This window comes from Protopterus annectens, chromosome 8.part1 (assembly GCF_019279795.1).
Source record: "Protopterus annectens isolate FY-2018-M chromosome 8.part1, PAN1.0, whole genome shotgun sequence".
In the NCBI taxonomy this organism is placed as follows: domain Eukaryota; kingdom Metazoa; phylum Chordata; order Ceratodontiformes; family Protopteridae; genus Protopterus; species Protopterus annectens.
This window is the reverse complement of record NC_056742.1, coordinates 82,903,986-82,923,876: the sequence shown is the minus strand read 5'-3', so window position 1 is coordinate 82,923,876 and position 19,891 is coordinate 82,903,986. Positions and strand designations below refer to the sequence as shown.

Genomic DNA, 19,891 nt, shown 5'->3' with positions numbered 1-19,891 from the left:
TCCATTCCCTCTGTATCCCCCCCAGAGGATTTCTCATTTGGGGAAACTTTGCATACCTTAAGGGAACACTTCCACTGGGAAGGCCAAGATTATTCAGATTCCAAGAAAAGACTTAGGGAATTTCTCCTGCTACCTCAGCACAGGCCTCTGGCTATACCTCCTGTCTTGGACATACTAGATGATGTGTACTCGGAGGCCTGCCTTAACCCGGATTCTCTACCTCCAGCCCCAGTCAAGCCTAACAGGTACTACAGGGTTCCTGACTCACACCAATTTCTATACAAAAGCCATGCTGCTGACCCAGAAACTATCTCACAGCGCCCCAAGGGAATTAAGGCCTCCACTGCTAAAAATCCATTACCTTCCGAGAGAGATTCCAGATCCTTAGAAAGGTGGGGAAAAAAGGTATATACCTCGGCCACCTTAACCATGAGGGCATTAAACTGTCAGTTCCATATGCTAAAGTACCAACAGTTTTTATTATCACAATTGAGAAGTAAAATGTCACAACCTGAACAACCAGACTTGAAGGAGTTGCAGGATTTGATGCATAGTGCAGAACAAGTGGGTAAACATACCTTACAATGTGGTTTTGATGCTCTAGAGGCCTCATGTAGAGCTGCTGTTACAGGATCAGTCATACGTAAACATGCCTGGCTCAAGGAACAAACCTTACCAGATCATGTCAAAGCTAAATTACTAGACGCCCCTCTGCAAAAGGATGTATTATTTGGTGCTAATGCTGAGGAGGTATTAAGGAAAATGGAGGAAAAGGCTAAATCAATGCAAACAGTGAAAGATTTTCTACAGGTACAACCCCCACATTTCAGTAGAAATTGGCCTTCCAAAAATTGGTCCTTTCCAGCCACGGACAAACCCCAAAGAGGTAGATACAGGCACCCGAGGGGCAGAGGACAAGGATCGTTTAGAGGCAGACAATGGCAAGCTCCTACACAAAGAGGTGGTGAGGATAACCCACAACCATTCAGAAAGCAAGCCCAATGACTTGCCCCTTTGCATGCCAAGCAAGACTCAAATGGCAGCACCCTTAGGCGGAAAACTGGCATTATTTTCAAAAAATTGGCATATTGTCACAAAAGACAAATGGATCCTGGACATTATAAACAGAGGCTACAGATTCCATTTTCACACCCTTCCAAAAATGAGAGGCATGCCAAACCTGCCACACAATCAAAGGGCAGAGGCACAAAGACGAATTTCAGATCTCATAGACATGAAAGCTATTCAAGAGGTACCTAAGCACACACAAGGTCAAGGTTTTTATTCCAGACTATTCCTGGTACCAAGGAAGGGAAAAGATTGGAGACCTATTTTGGACCTATCCATCCTAAACACATTTCTACTCGTACCAAAATTCAAGATGCTCACTCTACAGCAGCTTCTTCCCATGCTGGGCAAGGAGTCTTGGCTGGTAACATTGGACCTCAAGGAGGCATACCTGCATGTCCCAATCAGACAAAATTGCAGAAGATACCTCAGATTTCTTGCAGGTTCAACCCATTATCAATTCTCTGCATTGCCCTTTGGCCTATCTACTGCGCCCAGAGTATTCACGAAATGCCTGGCATCAGTAATTGCCTACTGCAGACTTCAAGGGATACAAATATACCCCTATTTGGACGACTGCCTGATCCAAGCGGACAGCAAGCACATTCTTCTGAAACATCTGGCTTATGTAATAATGTTGTTGAATTCTCTGGGATACACAGTCAACAAAAAGAAATCAAGGCTAATACCCTCTTGGAAAATAATTTTCCTGGGTGCCAACTTGGACACAAACACCCAGATAGCCTACCTCACGCCAGAGAAGCAGGGGAAACTAACTCAATACTTCAGAACACTAGCAAATTGCACCAGGCTGACTGCAAGGAAAATCCTGCAGGCTCTGGGATTCATGGCATCTTGCATCTTACTAATCCCATGTGCAAAGTTGCATATGAGGAAACTTCAATGGTACCTGAAAAAGCTATGGTCTCAACACAGCCACAGTTTGGAAACAATAATACCACTAATTCCATGTCTTCAAAAGGAATTTCTGTGGTGGGCTCAAGCATGCCAAACAAACGCAGGTCTCCCATTCAGCAAGCCTCAAGCAAATCAAGTCATCACAACAGATGCCTCGGACTACGCCTGGGGGGCGCACATGACAGATCGGTGCATTCAGGGCAAATGGTCCCAAAAAGAAAAGCACCTTCACATCAATCAAAAGGAAATGCTAGCAGTAATAAATGCTATTATAGCTTTCAAAGACCTTCTGCAACCAGGTCAACTATTGATAAGGACGGACAACACCACAGTAATGTGGTACATAAACAAACAGGGAGGAACCCATTCATACCCCCTATGCAGACTGGCCATGTCACTTTGGAACATGGCCCTGGACTTACAAATCGAACTACAAGCACAGTACTTGCCAGGCAAGGAAAACACGCTGGCAGACAACCTAAGCAGAAATATGACAGATCCACGCGAATGGAAGTTGCATCCTCAAGGATTTTTCATCCTAAGGCCTGGAGAGTGGACGCTCTCTCTTTCAGTTGGACATCAATGACAGTTTATGCCTTCCCACCTCTTCCTCTGCTGCCCAAAGTTCTATTAAAAACCAGAGCAGACAGACCAAAGATGATTCTCATTGCTCAAGACTGGCCAAGACAACACTGGTACCCACTCCTGAGGAGCCTGACGCATTCCCCACAATGGACCCTGCCTCTAATGCCTCTTCTTCTGACTCAGCACAGCTTCAAAACTCTTCACAGTCAACCTAAAACACTCAATCTAGCCGCATGGAAGATTCCTTAGCATCACAACAGACCCTACTCTCCAAGGAGGTGCAGGATGTCATTTTTGGAGGCCAGAAGGCCGTCTACTAGAAAAGCTTACTCCGCAAAATGGAAACGGTTTTGTGTCTGGAATGAGAAAAAGAGCCAGGCTCCTAGAAAACTGAATTTACCTCAAATATTACAGTGTCTAGCTGAGCTGATAAGCCGTGGACTTTCATTCTCCTCCATCAAAATCCATGCCTCAGCCATTTCTGCAGAATACAACACTGATCCACCCTTATTCTCTCACCCCCTCTTAAGACAGTTCCTCAGAGGGGCTAAGAATCTAAAACCCCCAAGGAAACAACCAATACCTGCTTGGGATCTCAATTTCATTCTAGAAAAGCTGACCTTGCCTCCTTTTGAGCCAGCTGCCTCATCAGATTTGCAATATTTGTCCTGGAAAACAGCTTTCCTTCTGGCTATTACCTCAGCTCGTAGGGTATCGGAACTACAAGCTCTCATGGCTATGCAGCCGTTTATCATCTTCCATCAGGACAGAGTTTCCTTACGAACCAACCTGTCCTTTATGCCAAAAGTGGTATCCAGGGTAGCTATGAATCAGGCTATACACTTACCTACCTTTTATCCTAATCCTCAAAACAAATGGGAGAGATTACTACATTCCTTGGACATCCACAGACAACTGTGTTATTATTTGGACAGAACAAAGCCTTTCAGAAAATCAGAACAGCTCTTTGTGTCCTATGCTATAGGAGCTCAAGGAAAGCCAATTTCCAAACAGACAATCTCAAAATGGATAGCCCACTGCATACGCTTTTGCTATTCTTTTCATGGCAAAACTGTACCTACAGGCATCAGATCTCACTCCACAAGGGCCATGGATACCTCTGCAGCTTTTCTCAGAGGAGTTCCTACCAAAGATATTTTGGAAGCAGCCACTTGGAGTTCTGTGCATACCTTCTCCAAGCACTACCACACTACCACCTTCCATTATACTCCAAATCTAGAGCGGGCTTTGCCACTGCAGTCTTGCAGGGCATTCTGGCTCCTCCTAGTTCCACCTAGTGCCTACCACCCCTTTCTTAGCTTTGGGATTCTACCCATCTGTTATGACTGCAGCTGTATGCACGATGAACATAATAGTTTTGTACCTACCATAAATGTAGATGTTCGAGTGCTAATACAGCTGCAGTCCAGGTTTCCCTCCCTCCTTCCCCTCTTGGGACAGGCCTTTTGGCTAACACCTCCTCATGCAACCTGATTGGGGTATTCATTCTTGATGTATTTGCTTGCACTACTGTATTTTGATTATATGGCATTGCTTTATTACACACATTTATGTATTGCCTTCCTTCTGGGGGCACCTGACATCTGGGGCAAGAAAAACTGAAGAAAATGGCGTTGGCTGGTTCTTTTATACCCCTGTCGCACTGACGTCAGGGAAGAGGCGACGACAACCGACGCCGGACCAGGACTTTGGAATTCGGCCGACCGACCTGACGGCAGGAGAACCCATCTGTTATGACTGCAGCTGTATTAGCACTCGAACATCTACATTTATGGTAGGTACAAAACTGTACTTTTCTTCTACAGATGTCTCCTGATCTACAGATGTCTCCTGATCTTCCTGTATCTCCTTACTTTGGGGACTCGTTCCGTCATGCTGTGATATAAATTGTGTTAGACCCTCTACACCAAATCCTTCACTTGACAGGCATTCCGTAACTTCAGCTTCTATTTTTTTAACTTCTACTTTAATCTTCTTTTGTACATTCCCTCTTTGTGATCTTATTTTTATTGTGAAATTTTCCATATTTAGATGTTTTTGCCTGTATTTCTGTTTGAATACCATTGTGGCTGCCATTTTTGTATTGATTAATTTGGCTTTTGACTTTTGATAATATTGCACCATAACAATTCTGCAGTCTTTGTGGTGGTGCAGACGACTGTAACTCATGTAGTCTTACATCTGCAGGCTATATATATTCCCTTAAGTCATCTTAACTGGCTGACAGGCTGATTAAGTTCTGACATCCTCTTTGCAACTTTCAGTGGAAGCTGGACTGCCAAATCTTAATAGATTGGGCTAGAAAACCCCTTAGTTGAACTGTTTGCCTGGAAGGATAATCAGGATCTCCTAATTTTCCTCTCCAGGTTTTCTAGTGCCGTGTCCTGGGCCCTGTGTATTATGGAACTGGGGTTTAGTAAATGTCTTTTGTCCTCTACCCTTCATCTCAAGGATACTCCTTAAGCCAAGGGCAAAAAGGTCAAAATTATTTTTAGTTGCCACATACTGGCAAAGCAAGCATGGCTATTCAGAATGATCCAGATGGCTCAACAAGGACAACATTTCATACCCTAGCACAGCAGAACATCCTCTTGACTCAGAAAGAAAAAGGTACTGTGCTGTACTCGCAGCATGGAACGTTTCAGCCTGGTTCAAGTTAAGAGCAGCTTGTTGGACAAATTGGTACTTCTAGTACAAGGAAGCCATACCTGGCCAAATGTAAACGATCCTTGGCAATGAGAAAGATCCTTGGTGTGATTTGGTACCAGAGGCATCCTACTGAAGTGGTACAGTCAGCAGTAGGTCATGCAAAATCTGGCTGAGATTCTGATCAAGAACCCATTGTATACTTCCATCAAGTGCACTACTCAGCTATTTCAGCATGATTGTGGTTTGGATGATCCCCTTCCCATCTGAAATTATCTTCTTAAGCAGTTTCTAATAGGTGTCATTCACATAAAACCATCCAGAAAGCAGATCCCTCCTCCTTGAGATGTGAATTTCAAGATTCAAAGTCTAATGTTTTCCCCTTTGAACCCAGTGCTAGTGCACCTCAGAAATTTCCTTCTTAGAACGCTTTTCTTAGTGGCAGTGACATCAACCAGAAAGATTTCAGAATGTTAAGCTGTATGTGCAAAGAGGGAGACTATGGATTTTATTAGAGCCACACTGGTCATTTTATTAGAGCCACACTGGTCATGGAATGGGAATAGGATACTATTTCTGTTGCATAGTTGTTACATCTATATTGAAATATCAAAAAATATAAGTCAGGATTTATTTTCTGTAGTAGAATTATTTCCAACATTACAACTGACAAAATGGATCGGTTATTCAGACCAGAAACATGTTTATGTTGCAAGGTAGTTAAGCTCATAATACTGATTTGTTATGAAACGAAGGAACATTGAGTGGCTGAGGGAAGAAGCCAGAAGCATAAATAGTATGTCTGTGTAGTTTGGCCTTGTTTTGCTATAGTTCTTGCATTTAATGCAGCTTTGTGTAACTATGTGAATGAAATTATGAAAAAGTGCAGAGTATGTGGGACCAACAGTCTCTGAATAATAATTGCATACTTCTGCTGTCAATCTAAAATATGAACTATGATTGGACTTCATAGCTGATAATATTCAGACATCAAGTTTGAAGGGTAAGGTGACATGTTCATTGCAATATGTTGGTTAAAATGAGTTATTACTACTTGGCTAAACAAGCAGTAAGGGTTATTTAATGAAATTCAGAATGCTGTAGATCAGATTTCAGTGGGCAAAATATCATGGAATATGGAAATAAATTAACCGAAACATAATGTTGTAGATTTTGTTTATAAAGCAACAGTTACAAAAGACATGATTTTAGTACATTGTAGACATGTAAAAAAAAAAGAGAGAAGTGTACATTGTAGATTGGCTTATGAATGTGAAGAAATGTGTACTTTTGAGTTAGCACTTGTAAGTGAAGTGCATTTATTCTTAGTGAGAAGGGGGTGGTGAGGTAAAATACTGCACGATCATTTCAGGTAATGAAATGAAATTTAAGGATCATTTGAGTACACCTTGGTAGCTGTAAATGTTCTATATGCCAAGGGAGCTGATGGTTCACTATGGCATGAGTAACCATTCTGTTTCCAAAATGAAGAATAAGTTTTTTTAAAAAGGCTTTAAGTCATAGTGTTTATGATTGTAATCTTGCTATACTTCACGTGTAGGGCACTAGTAAAATATTGTAAGACAGGTACTAGAAAATTGATAATAATAATAGTAATAATAAAATATAAACACATGGAGTAAGTGCTGCTGTTTAAGGGTTCTAGCCATGAGGTGTGTTTCTGACCTAGTGCTCATTTTTTCTACACCTGATGTCTATTTCTTGTTGTCCTTTTCATTCTTTCTCACGAATGAGTCTGGGAGCTGATCCTTGCATCTGACTCAGCCGCATACAAAATACTTTGGATCCAAAGCTCAAGCTCCTCCCTCTACCCACAATGCTCCATTCTATACCCAACTCCTCAGATCTCATTTGCTGCCATAGCTGCAAGATGGAAGATCCACTGATCTACTGTAAGCGTGTTTTTTGAAGAATTATTTCTCTGTAGTTTTACTAATATTTTTTGCCTTTTAACTATCTTTTAACTTAGTTTACTCTTTCTCCTCCTTCAGTTATTCACAGCCATTAGGGTTTTACTATTTTTCCATTTCACTATTGTAATACTCATGGTACTTGTCTGGTACCCTTTTCTATTTTCTAAATTTTCATTAAAAAAGTTTATAGAATTCTATCTGCTGTTCTTTTTAGATGAAGTTGTAGTTCCCGCTCTTAACCTTACATTTAGCATTTTTTAAATCCTTTTTCCTTCTAGGGTTTGCTGTTCCTTGATGTCTGCTATGTCTGAGAAGCACACGTCAGAGAAACCTACAAGTTTTAAGAAGTGCACTGCTTGTGGGCATAAAATTCCCAATTCTGATGCCCACAAGAACTGTGTCTATTGTTTGGGAGTGGTCCACCCGGATAACCTATGCACTGTGTGTGCTACCTTTAATCCTAGGGTCCTCTCTGACTGCAGAAATAACATTGAAAGGATTGCTTCCAGCTGGGGCTCAAAACCCCTCAAAATCAGCTTCAGTTGTCTCAGAGCTGAGAAAGAGATATCATCCAAAATCCCCAGAGTCTTCCTCGGAGCTGTTTGAAAAGCTTCAAAAGGTCTTGGATCAAACTCCTTCAGATCCAAGGCCTCTTGGGCGGCCCTCTGATCCAAATCAACCCTCAGGTCTGACTGACTCAGCCTGTGCTACCATTTCTCCTCTTCCATCCACCTCTGTCTTCGATGCCCGTTCATTGGATCTGACAAGCAGACTATATGCACCATAATTTATACTAAAACCTGCATCTCCAGCTTTACCCTCCAAGTTATTTGAAACACCAACCAAGCACTCCAAGTCAGCTTCTTCAACTTCATTTAGGTCTTCAAGGAGTTTGTCTGAGGCTGACATGGACAGGATGATGCTGAGATTCCATAGGGGTCAGATCCAGATGGGGGTCCTGTCAGCTCTGTCCCCTCCCAGATCCATGAGCACACCTGCCCAACCAATACTGTCTACTTCTCTGATCCAACTTGTGGTTTTGGAGTCCCAGGATCCTAGATCTCTGAGATGTTCGACGTCAGATGCGAGGAAGTCCATTCCTCGACTCCGACAGTAACCCTGACCAGCCCTGCTCCAACGCCTTTGGATCAGGGTGGGTCTCTGATCCAAGGGGTTGGAGGCAGGTCCAAGGAGATTGGGTTTGTGTCCTTCATTGTCAGATCCCTTTTCTTCCACTCAGTGTCTCTGACCTGGACAGCTTGAGTCAGATTCTGTCCAGAAGGTTCGTATTCAGGGTTTGCCCGACCTTCCATCTTCAGCTGCTTCAGCTGTGAGAAGGGGAGGAGAGGTTTCCCTGGGTCCATTGGCTTTCCAGGTTGTTGAAAAAGCTTTTTCTCTGCATACAGAGCCATCCTCTTTAGTCTCGGATCCTATCCCTCACCAGTTCTGAGCTCTGAGCTCATCATTACTGCTCCTTAGGGGTCAGCCAGCTCAGGGAAGCCTCCCACATATACCCCAGAGGGAGTCCTCCTCTTTTCTGACACTTCTTCCAAGCACCCAGTAGAAGAGGTACCTTGGAAGTGAATGTGCAAGAGGAGGCACATAGACTCTGCTGTAGAGTTTCTCACAGAGAACACCGATTGTGATGAGGGGGAAGCATCCCTCGATTGTCACCTCATGATGTCTCATTTGGGGACATCCTGGAAATCCTCAAGCAGAAAGGTGACTAGTCCTCCCACAATCCTTCTCTTGAAGAATCGATGTTCCTGGAAGCTTTCGGGGCTGGCTCATCTACGTCTTGGATGACTGCCTCTCCAGTGGATGAACTTACTGACTTTGTTTCCCGCTGGACTTGGAAGGAACCACACACTGTCGAGCCCATCCTCATGTTTCCAGATAAAATCTTAGTTTCCCCATTAGACAGACCTCATTGGAGCAGGGAGTCCCTGTTGATGCCATAGTTGTGGCAGTAGCCTCTAAGAAGGAGCTAGCAGAATAAAGCTCCTCAATCCATCCACCAAACAGGAAGTCCAGAGTGGTAGATGGGTTTAGAAAGTGCATGTACACCTCAGTCACTTTTGCACTGAGGTTGTTAAATTACCTGTCAGATTTTACTTGCATACAGAGAGATTTGATCAAGGAGCTTTCAAACTCCCTCTCTCTCTCTCTCTCTGTCTCTCTTAGTCCACATCTGCAGAGGACCTCAAGAAGGTTTCTCCTCAACTGGCTACTCGGTTGTCTATTGCCAAGTCATCAGTGAGGCTAATTTCCCATACAGAGGACGATATCTCATAAGCAGCAAGTTCAGGCATAGCCATTAGGAGACATGCCTAGATATGGCTATGCAACTTTGTGGAACCCTTCAAGATTCTTTTGTTAATGCCCCCTTTGATGGCTCCTCCTTGTTTGGGCCATCAATAAAAGATACATTCATCTGCAGCGAGCAGGAGGGAAAGACCTTGTCTGCCACTGGAATCAAGTTCTGTACCCCTCAACATACATTCTGCAGGAACCAGCAAGGTGGTAAGAAACTGCGGTTCCGGAAGTCTCGGGGACCTTTTCAGGACTCGCACGGGGATACTTCCTCCAGAGGCAGATGAGGAGGTTTCAATGACAGATGCCACCCCAAAGGTAGAGGAGGTCCTCAGAACCAGGACTTTAGAGACTCCTTCTCTGATAGGCCCTATCCGTGCTCCTGAAGAGCTGCCTGACTGTCCATCTCTGGAAGCAGTTGGGGGTCATTTTTCTCTGCACGTGGATGCCTAGACAAATCTTACAAACAAGGCATGGGTGTTAAATATGATATCCAGAGGTTACTACATATCCTTTTCCCTTCCACCTCCTGTTAAAAGGAAGAAGCTCCCCAGCATTCCACCCAATCAGTGGGAGTATGCAACTCAAGAGGTTTAAAAGCTGCTGCAAAAAGGAGTCATCTAGGAGATCCCACCCGAACAAATAGTAGCAAACATGATTTTCAGCCACTGGGGCCAGCCTTGCTGTGACCTATTTGCCTTTACCCTCAACAACAAGTGCAGCAAGTACTTTGCTCTGATCCCCCCTCTGGGGGAGCCACTGAGGGATGCTGTGATTTATCATTTGCTCCCAACTCTACACTATGCCTGCCACCCTCTTCCATTGTTCGCAAAAGTCCTACAGAAAGCAAGCAGGCTGAAAAGCTCAGTCTTCCTCATTGCACCTTTCTGGCCTCAACAGGTATGGTTCTCCTTCCGCTAGTCTCACTTGAACTATCCTCCATGGAAACTGGAACCTACTCTGTATCTCTTATCTCACCCATCAGAAATTCAACATCCCAATCTCTACACTCACAAGCTGACCACATGGTTTCTCCACTTCCAGTGATAGTAAGACAGTCCAGGCTGCTTCCCTAGTTTGTGATATTATCTTGGCTTCCCAGAAGGCCTCCACCAAGATAGTCTATGGAAGCAAATTGAAAAATTATCTGTATGGACTTACAAAGAGAATATTGACCCTTTATCAGCTCCTACTTCAGCCAACCTTCTTTTCCTCACTACTCGTTTTAAGAAAAGGACTAGTTTTTCTACTGTTAAACTTCAATTAGCAGCCATATCAAACTTCCATGCTGGAAACAAATCCCTTTCTCTGGCAACTTCCAGATTATGTAAAGCTTTCATGAAAGGAATTTTTCTCCTTAGACCTTCAATAAAGGATCCCTCTCTATCTTGGGATCTCATGGTGGTCCTTCAGGGGTTGACTCAGAAACCCTTTGAACTGGCAAACAAATGAACTATCAATTTCTTTCTTGGAAAAACAATAATTTTGGTAGCTATCACTTCAGCAAAAAGAATTTCCTGAGCTCCAGGCTTTATTGCCTAGGTTTCCTTACATTATTTTCCATAAAGATAGGTTTTCTCTATGAAATAAACCCTTCCTTTCTACCTAAAGGGGCCATGGAGACTAACATGATCAGTCCGTACAATTGCCAGTTTTCTTTCCAAACTGTACTAATAATGGCGAATATATGCTGCATCTTCTTGATGTTTATAAATATCTGTTTTTATGTTCATAGAACAAAATAGTACAGGATGTCTGATCAGCTGTTTGTATCCTTTTTTCCCTAACCACTTAGGTCAAGCAGTATACAAAATTGCTGTGGCTAAATGAATTACTGATTGTATTTCACTGATTTACTCTCAAAAAGGTCTGGAATTGCCTCCTATTCCTAGAGCTCATTCCACTAGCTCTATGGCTACGTCCTCTGCTTCCTGATCAAGAATTCCCATTGACAATATCTGTGCTGCACTCACTTGGTCAAAGACTCATACTTTTGTTACACATTACAAATTGGACATTTTCTCTAGGAGCACAGCTTTCTTTGGTTCGACATTGCTCCAACATATGCTTCCTTGAGGGTCTCTTCAGAGTTAATTAGCTAAGTTCTCATTCGTGAGGAAGAATGAAAAGGACAACATCAGATTTAGAAGTTATGTACTTACAATAACTTGGCATCTATGTTGTCCATTTTCATTCTTCATCATCTTCCGTACCAGCCATCCCCCGCCTTGTCACTCCTAGCAGGATCTTTGGATGATAATGGAACCTTCGTGTTCCAAGTTTGAGCCTCAGTTTTTTCTTGTGTCTGTTCTGTCTGTATAACACAGTGGGCAGGAAAGCAGCAAACTTGATCTGAGGAGTTGTGGATGGAATGGAGTGTTATGGATAGAGGGAGGATCTCGAGCTTTGGATTCAAAGTCTTGTGTATGTGACCAAGTTGGATCTGAGGATCGATCCTAGACCCATTCATGAGGAAGAATGAAAATGGACAACACAGATGCCAAGTTATGGTAAGCACATAGCTTTTAATTCTCTAATGTAGCTTAAACTCAGGTCTCTTATATCTACTTTCATAAGATGGTAAAAATGTTATTTGCTGATAACAGATAAATGAAAGGGAGACCAGTTATCCCTGTGGTGAAATATCAAAAAAATATAAGTGTCAGGATGGATTTTCTCTAATAGTATTATTTCAGACATTACAACTGACAAAATGGATTTGTCTTATTCAGACTAGAAACATGTTTATGCTGAGAGCTAGATAAGACTCATAATGCTGCTTTATTATAAAGCCAAGAACCATTGAGTGCCTGAGTGAAACAGTTAGAAACATAAATATGTCTCTCATGCCTCTCAACTGCACATATTTTTGCAGAATGTCCAGATTTTTGTGTGATATTTTTGGTCTGTTTTTTTATAAAATTGTGGTTTTCTAGCAATTTAATGGCAAATCATTAAAGACTGAAGTTAGAAAATGACAGACATTTGAGTTTCAGACTTCATCCCCTTCAGAAAATTCATGCTAATGCTAAACCTGTTATTCTGTCAACTTTCTAAGTTTATATTAGCAATATGTAAAAAATTCTCCCCATTTTTGGGCCTTTGTCCAACTTTTATTTATGGCTTTGTCTAGATTTCTTGCTCTAAGAGGTTGAGAGGTATGATGTCTCAGTAGTTTGGCCTTGTTTTGCTAGAGATCTTCTTTTGAATACAGCTTTGTTTGTCTAACTATGCAAGAGAAGCCATGAGAAAGTGCAGAGTACATGAGAAATTTGCTAACCGTCTGTCTGTGAATAATGATTGCATATTTCTGTGAACTGTGTTTGGAAATCCAGAAGACTTGGGCCATGTATTAGTTCTGTAGGTCTGCTATGTTAACGTTCATCTAAACTTGTCATTAGTATAGTTTAGCTGTGCTACTTATTCAGAAAATTTTAAAAAATGTGTCTAAACTGCTTTTAGTGTCTTAGTTGTTTTTATGTTAATGAAAGAAGGGGACCACACTTTTTAGCAGTAGTTATAACTTGTCCTAAGATTCCCTCTCTTTTATAGAAGTACCTGGTCCAGCTAGACCATTTTAACTAGTCAACCACTCAACTGTGTGAATCCTTGTAGACTTGAAACATCCTGTCTCTATAGAACCAGTTTCCCCTAGTTAGAGATTACACACTTCAGAATTTTTTTCCACAAAAAAAAATTGAAGATATGGTGCAAGAGTCTGCTTTTGTATAGAATGCCAGTCCATTGTGGCTAGTATGAAGTTATGCTTCCAGGAATATCCAAATAATGCTCTGAGGGTTGGTCCAGAATAGATATCATGCTTTTGCCAAATCTCTGAAGTAAGGAATATGACTACAGGGTGGATTGCCTACTTAAGCATTACCAGTTGTGGTAAGTTGCTTACAGAACTATACTATGCTCTTCATATTGATCACTGCTGCAGTAGCCTTAGCTATATGGGTTATATCCTGTCAAGGATATAGCAGCTGACCAGCTTCCAAAGCTTCTGAGTACTTTCCACATGCCCAAACTGTAAAGCAGCTCGAGCTGACCTGACTAAAAATTTAAGCACAAAGCTCTTCAGAGCTTTAGTGCAGTCAAACAGTACAATCCTCTGAGGTTTTTGAGTAGTGACTGTCAGCTTATGTTTTTTTTTGCTGAGTAGATACATTCCCTTTCGGAAAAAAAACTTCCATTTTCTTGAATGTTTGCTGATGTTTTATTACTTTCCTCTTCAGGAAAGTTATTTTAAAGTTAGGAGTGTTGTTATTTAAAGGTCTGTTTTGAGACTGTAATGTAATTTTAAACAGAGCACTCATTTTTTGTCAGTTTAAAAGTAGTGTATAGTAACTGGAAATGTTCTTTTTGTGGAGAAATTGTGTTTATTTTACTTTATGGGGCAGGTAGAGTGTTTAAAAGTGTCTTTTACTATGGTTTTATGCCAAACAAGTAACATTTGTGAACTGATGGTGTTTTCTGACAATTGCTGGTTGTTTTCCCTGGGAAAGAGGCGATATTTGTGTCTTAACCATGCAACAGACTACTGGACCCATGATTGGTCTTTCTTCCAGCCACAAAAAAGAAAATAAAATTAAGCACAGAACAATTTGCCTCCGCTGCAGGTGGGTGACTATGCTGTAGTCATTTGCTGCACCTCAAACCACTCATCTTTTACCCCGGATGTCTCTGGTGTACCACCTACAACCTCTATGGACCAGGGGTAAGCCATGTCCTCTGCAGCTGTTGGGGTCCCCTTAGTGGGCAAGGGAGAGCCACTATTGTCATTCCTGGGAGAGGGAACAGGGAAGGTTTCCCTTTTGTGATACAATTCTGTGCCCATCCTTGGGAAGCTGCTGCTTTCATTAGTAACAAGGTTGGCCCCATTTTTCTGTTATGGACAAGTTGGCCTGAATTTGTCCATAACAGACTTAAAAAGGAGAAATGTCATGGGCATTCAGAACAACCATATAGCAGAAACACTTGATGTCATTTCCATATATTCCATGTTACCTCTAATACAAGAGATTTTAAGGAATCACAAAGTGGAAAATCTATCTTGGCTAGAGTTTTCTTTTAGTTTTTACAGATTGGTTTGTCAGTGTGACCTTGTTACTCATTACTGCTGTTCAAGAAAATTGATTGGCATCTCTGTTTGAAAACATCACTAGTACAACAAAGCTTAGTACATTTATTTTTGCGCTTTAAATGCTTCTGACTTTTAACGATCTTTTGTTGCTAAGCATAATTTAGTCCTGTATACTCTAAAATCCACTCCTTCCCATCTGCCCAGTGTACTAATGTCATGTCCTTTGTAATTCATTCCATTCACAACTACAAAAGTATTTTGATTTGTTATCAAGGGAGTGGTATAAAACACTATGTTGCTACCAAATGCTCAAGAAAGGCTTTATTATTGTTATTAAAGAAGATACTCCATCTCTTTTAAAACTGCTTAGTACAAAAGTAATTGAAGATAAATTACTAATATATTACATTTTACTTTTACTGAATTTGTTTAATGTCTGAAGTCCTTTGCCAATTACACTAGTGTTATACATTCGATGCATTTCATTAACTCAGCCTTCCTTTGCAGCATATCTGCACAGGTTATGAAGAGCCCACTGTGCATTCATGGTGGGTATATAACTGTGACAGAGGTCTATCTTGTCTCCTTCCCCGTTTATGATTTTCACATGATATCAAGGAACGACTGAGGTTCCAAGATAATCTAGTATGTAGAAATGAGAAATGCATATTTATTGTTTGCAGGTGATATTTTCCTCTTGGCCTTAAGTGACTGTGCTCTCCAGGGCGAACTCTGGTGGTTTCATGAGGGTTAAACTGCTGGGATGAAAATTAGTACTTCCTGACTGCATGTCTGTGGCTATTCACAGGCCTTGCGGCAATGACTCTGATCTATCACACTGCACAGAGGGAAGTTTAACCAAATGGGCCCACATTAGCATTTTGGTGTCTCTGTAAAAGATTTTTTTTCTGAAATGTGAGTGAAGTACTCTCTAAACAGCTAATCTAAATACAATCTAAACAGTATGAAAATACTTAGCCCTTGTGAGAAATCCATTTTTTTTCTTTTATGGCCTCAGTATAAGAATGTGCATGCTAGCTGAGGGGGTGGAGTAGCATGTCAAAAGTATTGTACTTTTTGAGCCCCCTACCCAATGTCCAGTTAAGCCACTGACTGTTGGTGCCAGGCATGAGACAAACTGAATTTGGTAAGTGAGCTGTAATAAGGGAGAGAATGAGCACTGGGTGTAACTAAGCAGAAAGAATGAATGTATCTAGTTTAACCAATTTTCAGCATTTATTGACATCCACTTCCCTCACCTCTAACCTTCCAAATCTTAACAACTGGCGACTAAAACACAATATCAAACGCCAAGAAAACCAAAACTATGCTATTCGTTATTTCTCAAAAACTGATAAACTCTTCACCAATTGACGTATGACAGCAAGCCTGTAGAAACTGTCCAAACCTACAAATACCTGGAAATCTGGCTAAAATCTTATCTAAAATTTCAGGACTATATCAGAGTTATTACAGTCCTGAAATTTTAGATAAGGTTTTAGCCAGATTCCCAGGTATTTGTATATCAGAGTTCTCACAGTACCCGCAGTGGTGATGCTGCAGTAGCGTTGTCGCCTCACAGTAAGACGCTGTCTGGTTCGATTCTCAGCTAGAGCATCTTCTGCATGGAGGCATGCGTGAATGGGTGTACCTTTGTTGAAGGTTGTGCGTCAGGGCTGGTAACTCGGCACGTAAAAATCAACTACCAATCATTAGCGGACCGGACTTCCGCTGTGGCGACCCCTAAAAGCCGAAAGACACAAACAAACAAACAAACAAATCAGAGTTATCACAGTGAAGGCCAATTAACTTCTGTTTTGTATTAAAACAACTCTCACAGTTCCTGACCCCAAAGGCAAGATAGCAAGAGGTAAAGGAGTCCTTCTACTACAACTTGAGTATGGTTTCCCGTAATAGCATCTCCCGCAAAGAAAAAAAAACTTTCTTTGCTCCACTCTACCTCTAATAACTTCTTCAAATTTATAACACTCTCCACAAGACAGAACACCACTGAAATACCCTAGACAAAGGACAATGTTTTCCCACCATAACACAAATAACACTCCTACTAGAATCCATGATATTTAAGCTCATGAACATGGACTCCTTCAGTTCTTTGCTAGGAGACTGGAGACTGTCACAAAGACAGACTCCATACAACAAGAGGCTACTCTTTACGTCCACACTCCCCCATTCAGTAAATTAAAATATATTGGACACTCATTCTCAGTCATGGTCCCTAGAACCTGGGAATCTATTCCTAAACACAACTGGCACCTAATGCCTCCCAACATTTAGGAGAAACCTAAAAGCATATCTCCTCAACAAAACAAAAAATGTAAGTGCTACAGGAATGGCAATGTAACCTAATTATGATCTGCTTGAAACACCTACATCTGCACATATAAACACACTACTTACATATATTCAGCATTTATTAAGATCAGGGCATCCAGTAGACCTAGGCTGTTCACACTTTCAGATGTTGGCCTGATTACAAAATACTTGCTCTTAGTATAAGTGACTTACTATGGTGCATTTGGTATATTACACTGGAGTAAGCCACTTAACACTGAGAGCAGGGTCTTTTGGAATCTGACCTCCAGTGTAAGCCTATTTATAGATATGCCTTATACCAGAGTAAGTCAGTTAAAGTGACATTAACTCTTTTAGAATCTGGACCATTATCTCTTCTACTGTAAAACGTGTGTTTGAGTTTTTGTCATAGAACTATTACCAGTGTACTGCATGTTTTTTGTATATAATATACTTGACTTTGCCATTAATTGGTACTATTTTGATTTATGCATCTTTATTTTTTTCCTCTTTTTATTAATTTCTTTTTAAAGTTTATTCATGCATTTTTGTGTGTTTACTGCTTTTATTTTGCTTTGATATGATTTGTACTGACTCCTGGGCTGAGTCTGAAAGAGGTCATGGACAGGTAGATAAATAGCCAGCTGAAAAATTAAATCTAACTGATAAATGTTTGGTAATCGACTTTAAATAATGAATAATTGACTTATTTTATTTTGCTGTTCCACTCAACATTCTTATATCTATTTATTGTATTTGTTAAGGTCTGGGAATACCTGCTGAGCACAGCACCTCCAGGAATCCCACGTGTCAATGTTTTCATGGCAGTTCCAACGATATATGTCAAACTGATAGAGTACTGTGATAAACATTTCACCACATCATACGTTCAAGATTTTGTACGGGCTGTATGCCAGGAGAAAATAAGGTATTCTTGTCTACTGCTGCTTGCAGAACAGAACAGAACATTGTTTCAGTGTTATGTGTGACATTCATGGTAGTAGGAAAGTCAAGTGCTGTTTTGTTCATGTTATCACAGGTCATCTCCCAGCATGCTTCCTCCCTGTTGTCATTATCCTTGTTGGGGACACACATTTGGTGGATGAAGGAGCAGTGCAATTTAACCAGAACATCCTCATTAAATTTATTTGTGTGCCTTAACAGTCCTCGTATTTCTATAATTCTACCTACTTATACTGTGTAACACTATCTTTGTGTTTGTTTGTTACTTTAATTTGATGGAGATGTGCTGTTGTATGGATTTACATTTACCTGACTTTTGCCAGTAATCATGTTATGTTTTCCTACATCTTCATGCACTGCGTGTTGCATCCCACACACTGTGAAGCTGTGGCGAGTCTGAGAGTACTGTTGACTATTGTTTACAGATCTTATGACAGAGCATGGTAATGTATAGGTTACCGATCACTGTTCTTTCCACAGCAACAAGCAGCAATAAGAGGTCTGAATCTGTATGCTTGCTACAGTGCACATGTGGGATGCAGGGCATCGGTTGTCATTGCTGTGTCATAATAACCATCAGTGGTAGAACTTGTTTGTTGGTATAGCTACCCAGTTTAGCTCTGGAATTTATTTTGTTAGCATGGTACAATATTATAACAAATTACACATGCATCTCTTTGCCTTAGGTGTCTTATTTCAGTGTTCTTTGTCACAAAATAGAGATAACATGGTGCTGACTGCTACTGAAGATGTTTGAGTGAAACAAATAAATGGTGTGACACCAAATAGGACGTAAGGTAGACATTTTCCTATGCATACACACACATTGAAATTGTTGAGTAGAACGAAATAACCACCAGATTATTTCATTCGATATAAGCACAGAAGTGGGGGAGTTTACATGGCAGTGTTGCATCAGACAATACATAAAACCATCTTTGCAAGCTAAAGTGTAGATATGATGTATTGAATGAATCTGAATTAAGGGATATGAAGTCTTGTTGATGTCCTTCTTGTGCAGAAATTGAACTTGTGGTGCCAGGGAGCTACAGATCTGTGAATACAATAAACACACTAACATTTGATTAATGGTTTACAAAACTAGGATTGTTCTGGGTGTCAGATTATTTTTCATTATGAAAATATCAGACAAAGAATGCTGCTTGCGTGCATATTCATTGTACACCTGCCCAAAAAATGAATTGGCCAATGAGAACAGTGCAAGACCATAATTAATTATGGGTTGTCTGTGCTCTTAGTTTTAACAAAATGTTCTGTGCTGATCCTTTCCCTTCCATCTAGTTTGAGTCAACAGCCTGTTGTCAATACCCCAACCTCTGGAGAAATTTTTTGGGTATATATTTGTGAAGTCAACTTAGCAGCTTGAGGAATGATTTTTTTTTAATTCCAAAGGGCTGTTAAAACAAATAGCAATGCCATTACTGTACCATTAAGTGCTATTCTGAAGGTATTATGAAGACTTTTAGCTAGCAAGCTTCAGTATGGAGACTGCCCACTTTTACATCAGAAGTCTTATGTGTGCTGATAGTATGCCATCTCCTGTGCATGGTGTGAATCAAAACCATGCAAACAAATTTAAAACATTTACAATGTACAGTCAAGTGGTGTTTGATGACTGGACCTTACAAGTAATACTTTATCACTGTCCTATTCTGTATTGTGTGTTTATTCTTTATTTTTTGTTTTTGTATATCCTGATTATGACTGAAAATTGCGCTTTTCCTATCAGCCCCCTTACCTAGTTTCCAAATAAAAAAAAAATATTATAAGTACTATAAGAGAATTAACAAAGTACAAATGAGAATACATCTCTAAGAAAAATAAAAGATGCTTAAAGCAAAGGGACATAGTGCAAAGGCACAGCTTGCTCAGCCATAGCTTAAGAATTTTTTTTTTTTTTTTACAATGAGGAAGTGGTAGAAACTTAAAACAACATCTTAGAAACAAGTGGGTTTAAAGCTGATGAGGGAATCAAGAAGATATGAAACAAACAAGATTGTTATACAAGAGATGCATGAGA

General features: G+C 40.7%; 1 protein-coding gene across 3 annotated transcripts in view; it reads left to right on the top strand.

The window, feature by feature from the left end:
* The window catches only part of ACSF3 (acyl-CoA synthetase family member 3), a 1,464,159-nt gene that overhangs the window by 598,744 nt on the left and 845,524 nt on the right, over positions 1–19,891 (top strand). For all 3 annotated transcript variants that reach the window (XM_044081689.1, XM_044081688.1, XM_044081690.1), the window contains one exon: positions 17,652–17,815. In XM_044081689.1, the coding sequence (XP_043937624.1) occupies positions 17,652–17,815 (164 nt within the window). The remainder of the gene's footprint in view (positions 1–17,651; positions 17,816–19,891) is intronic.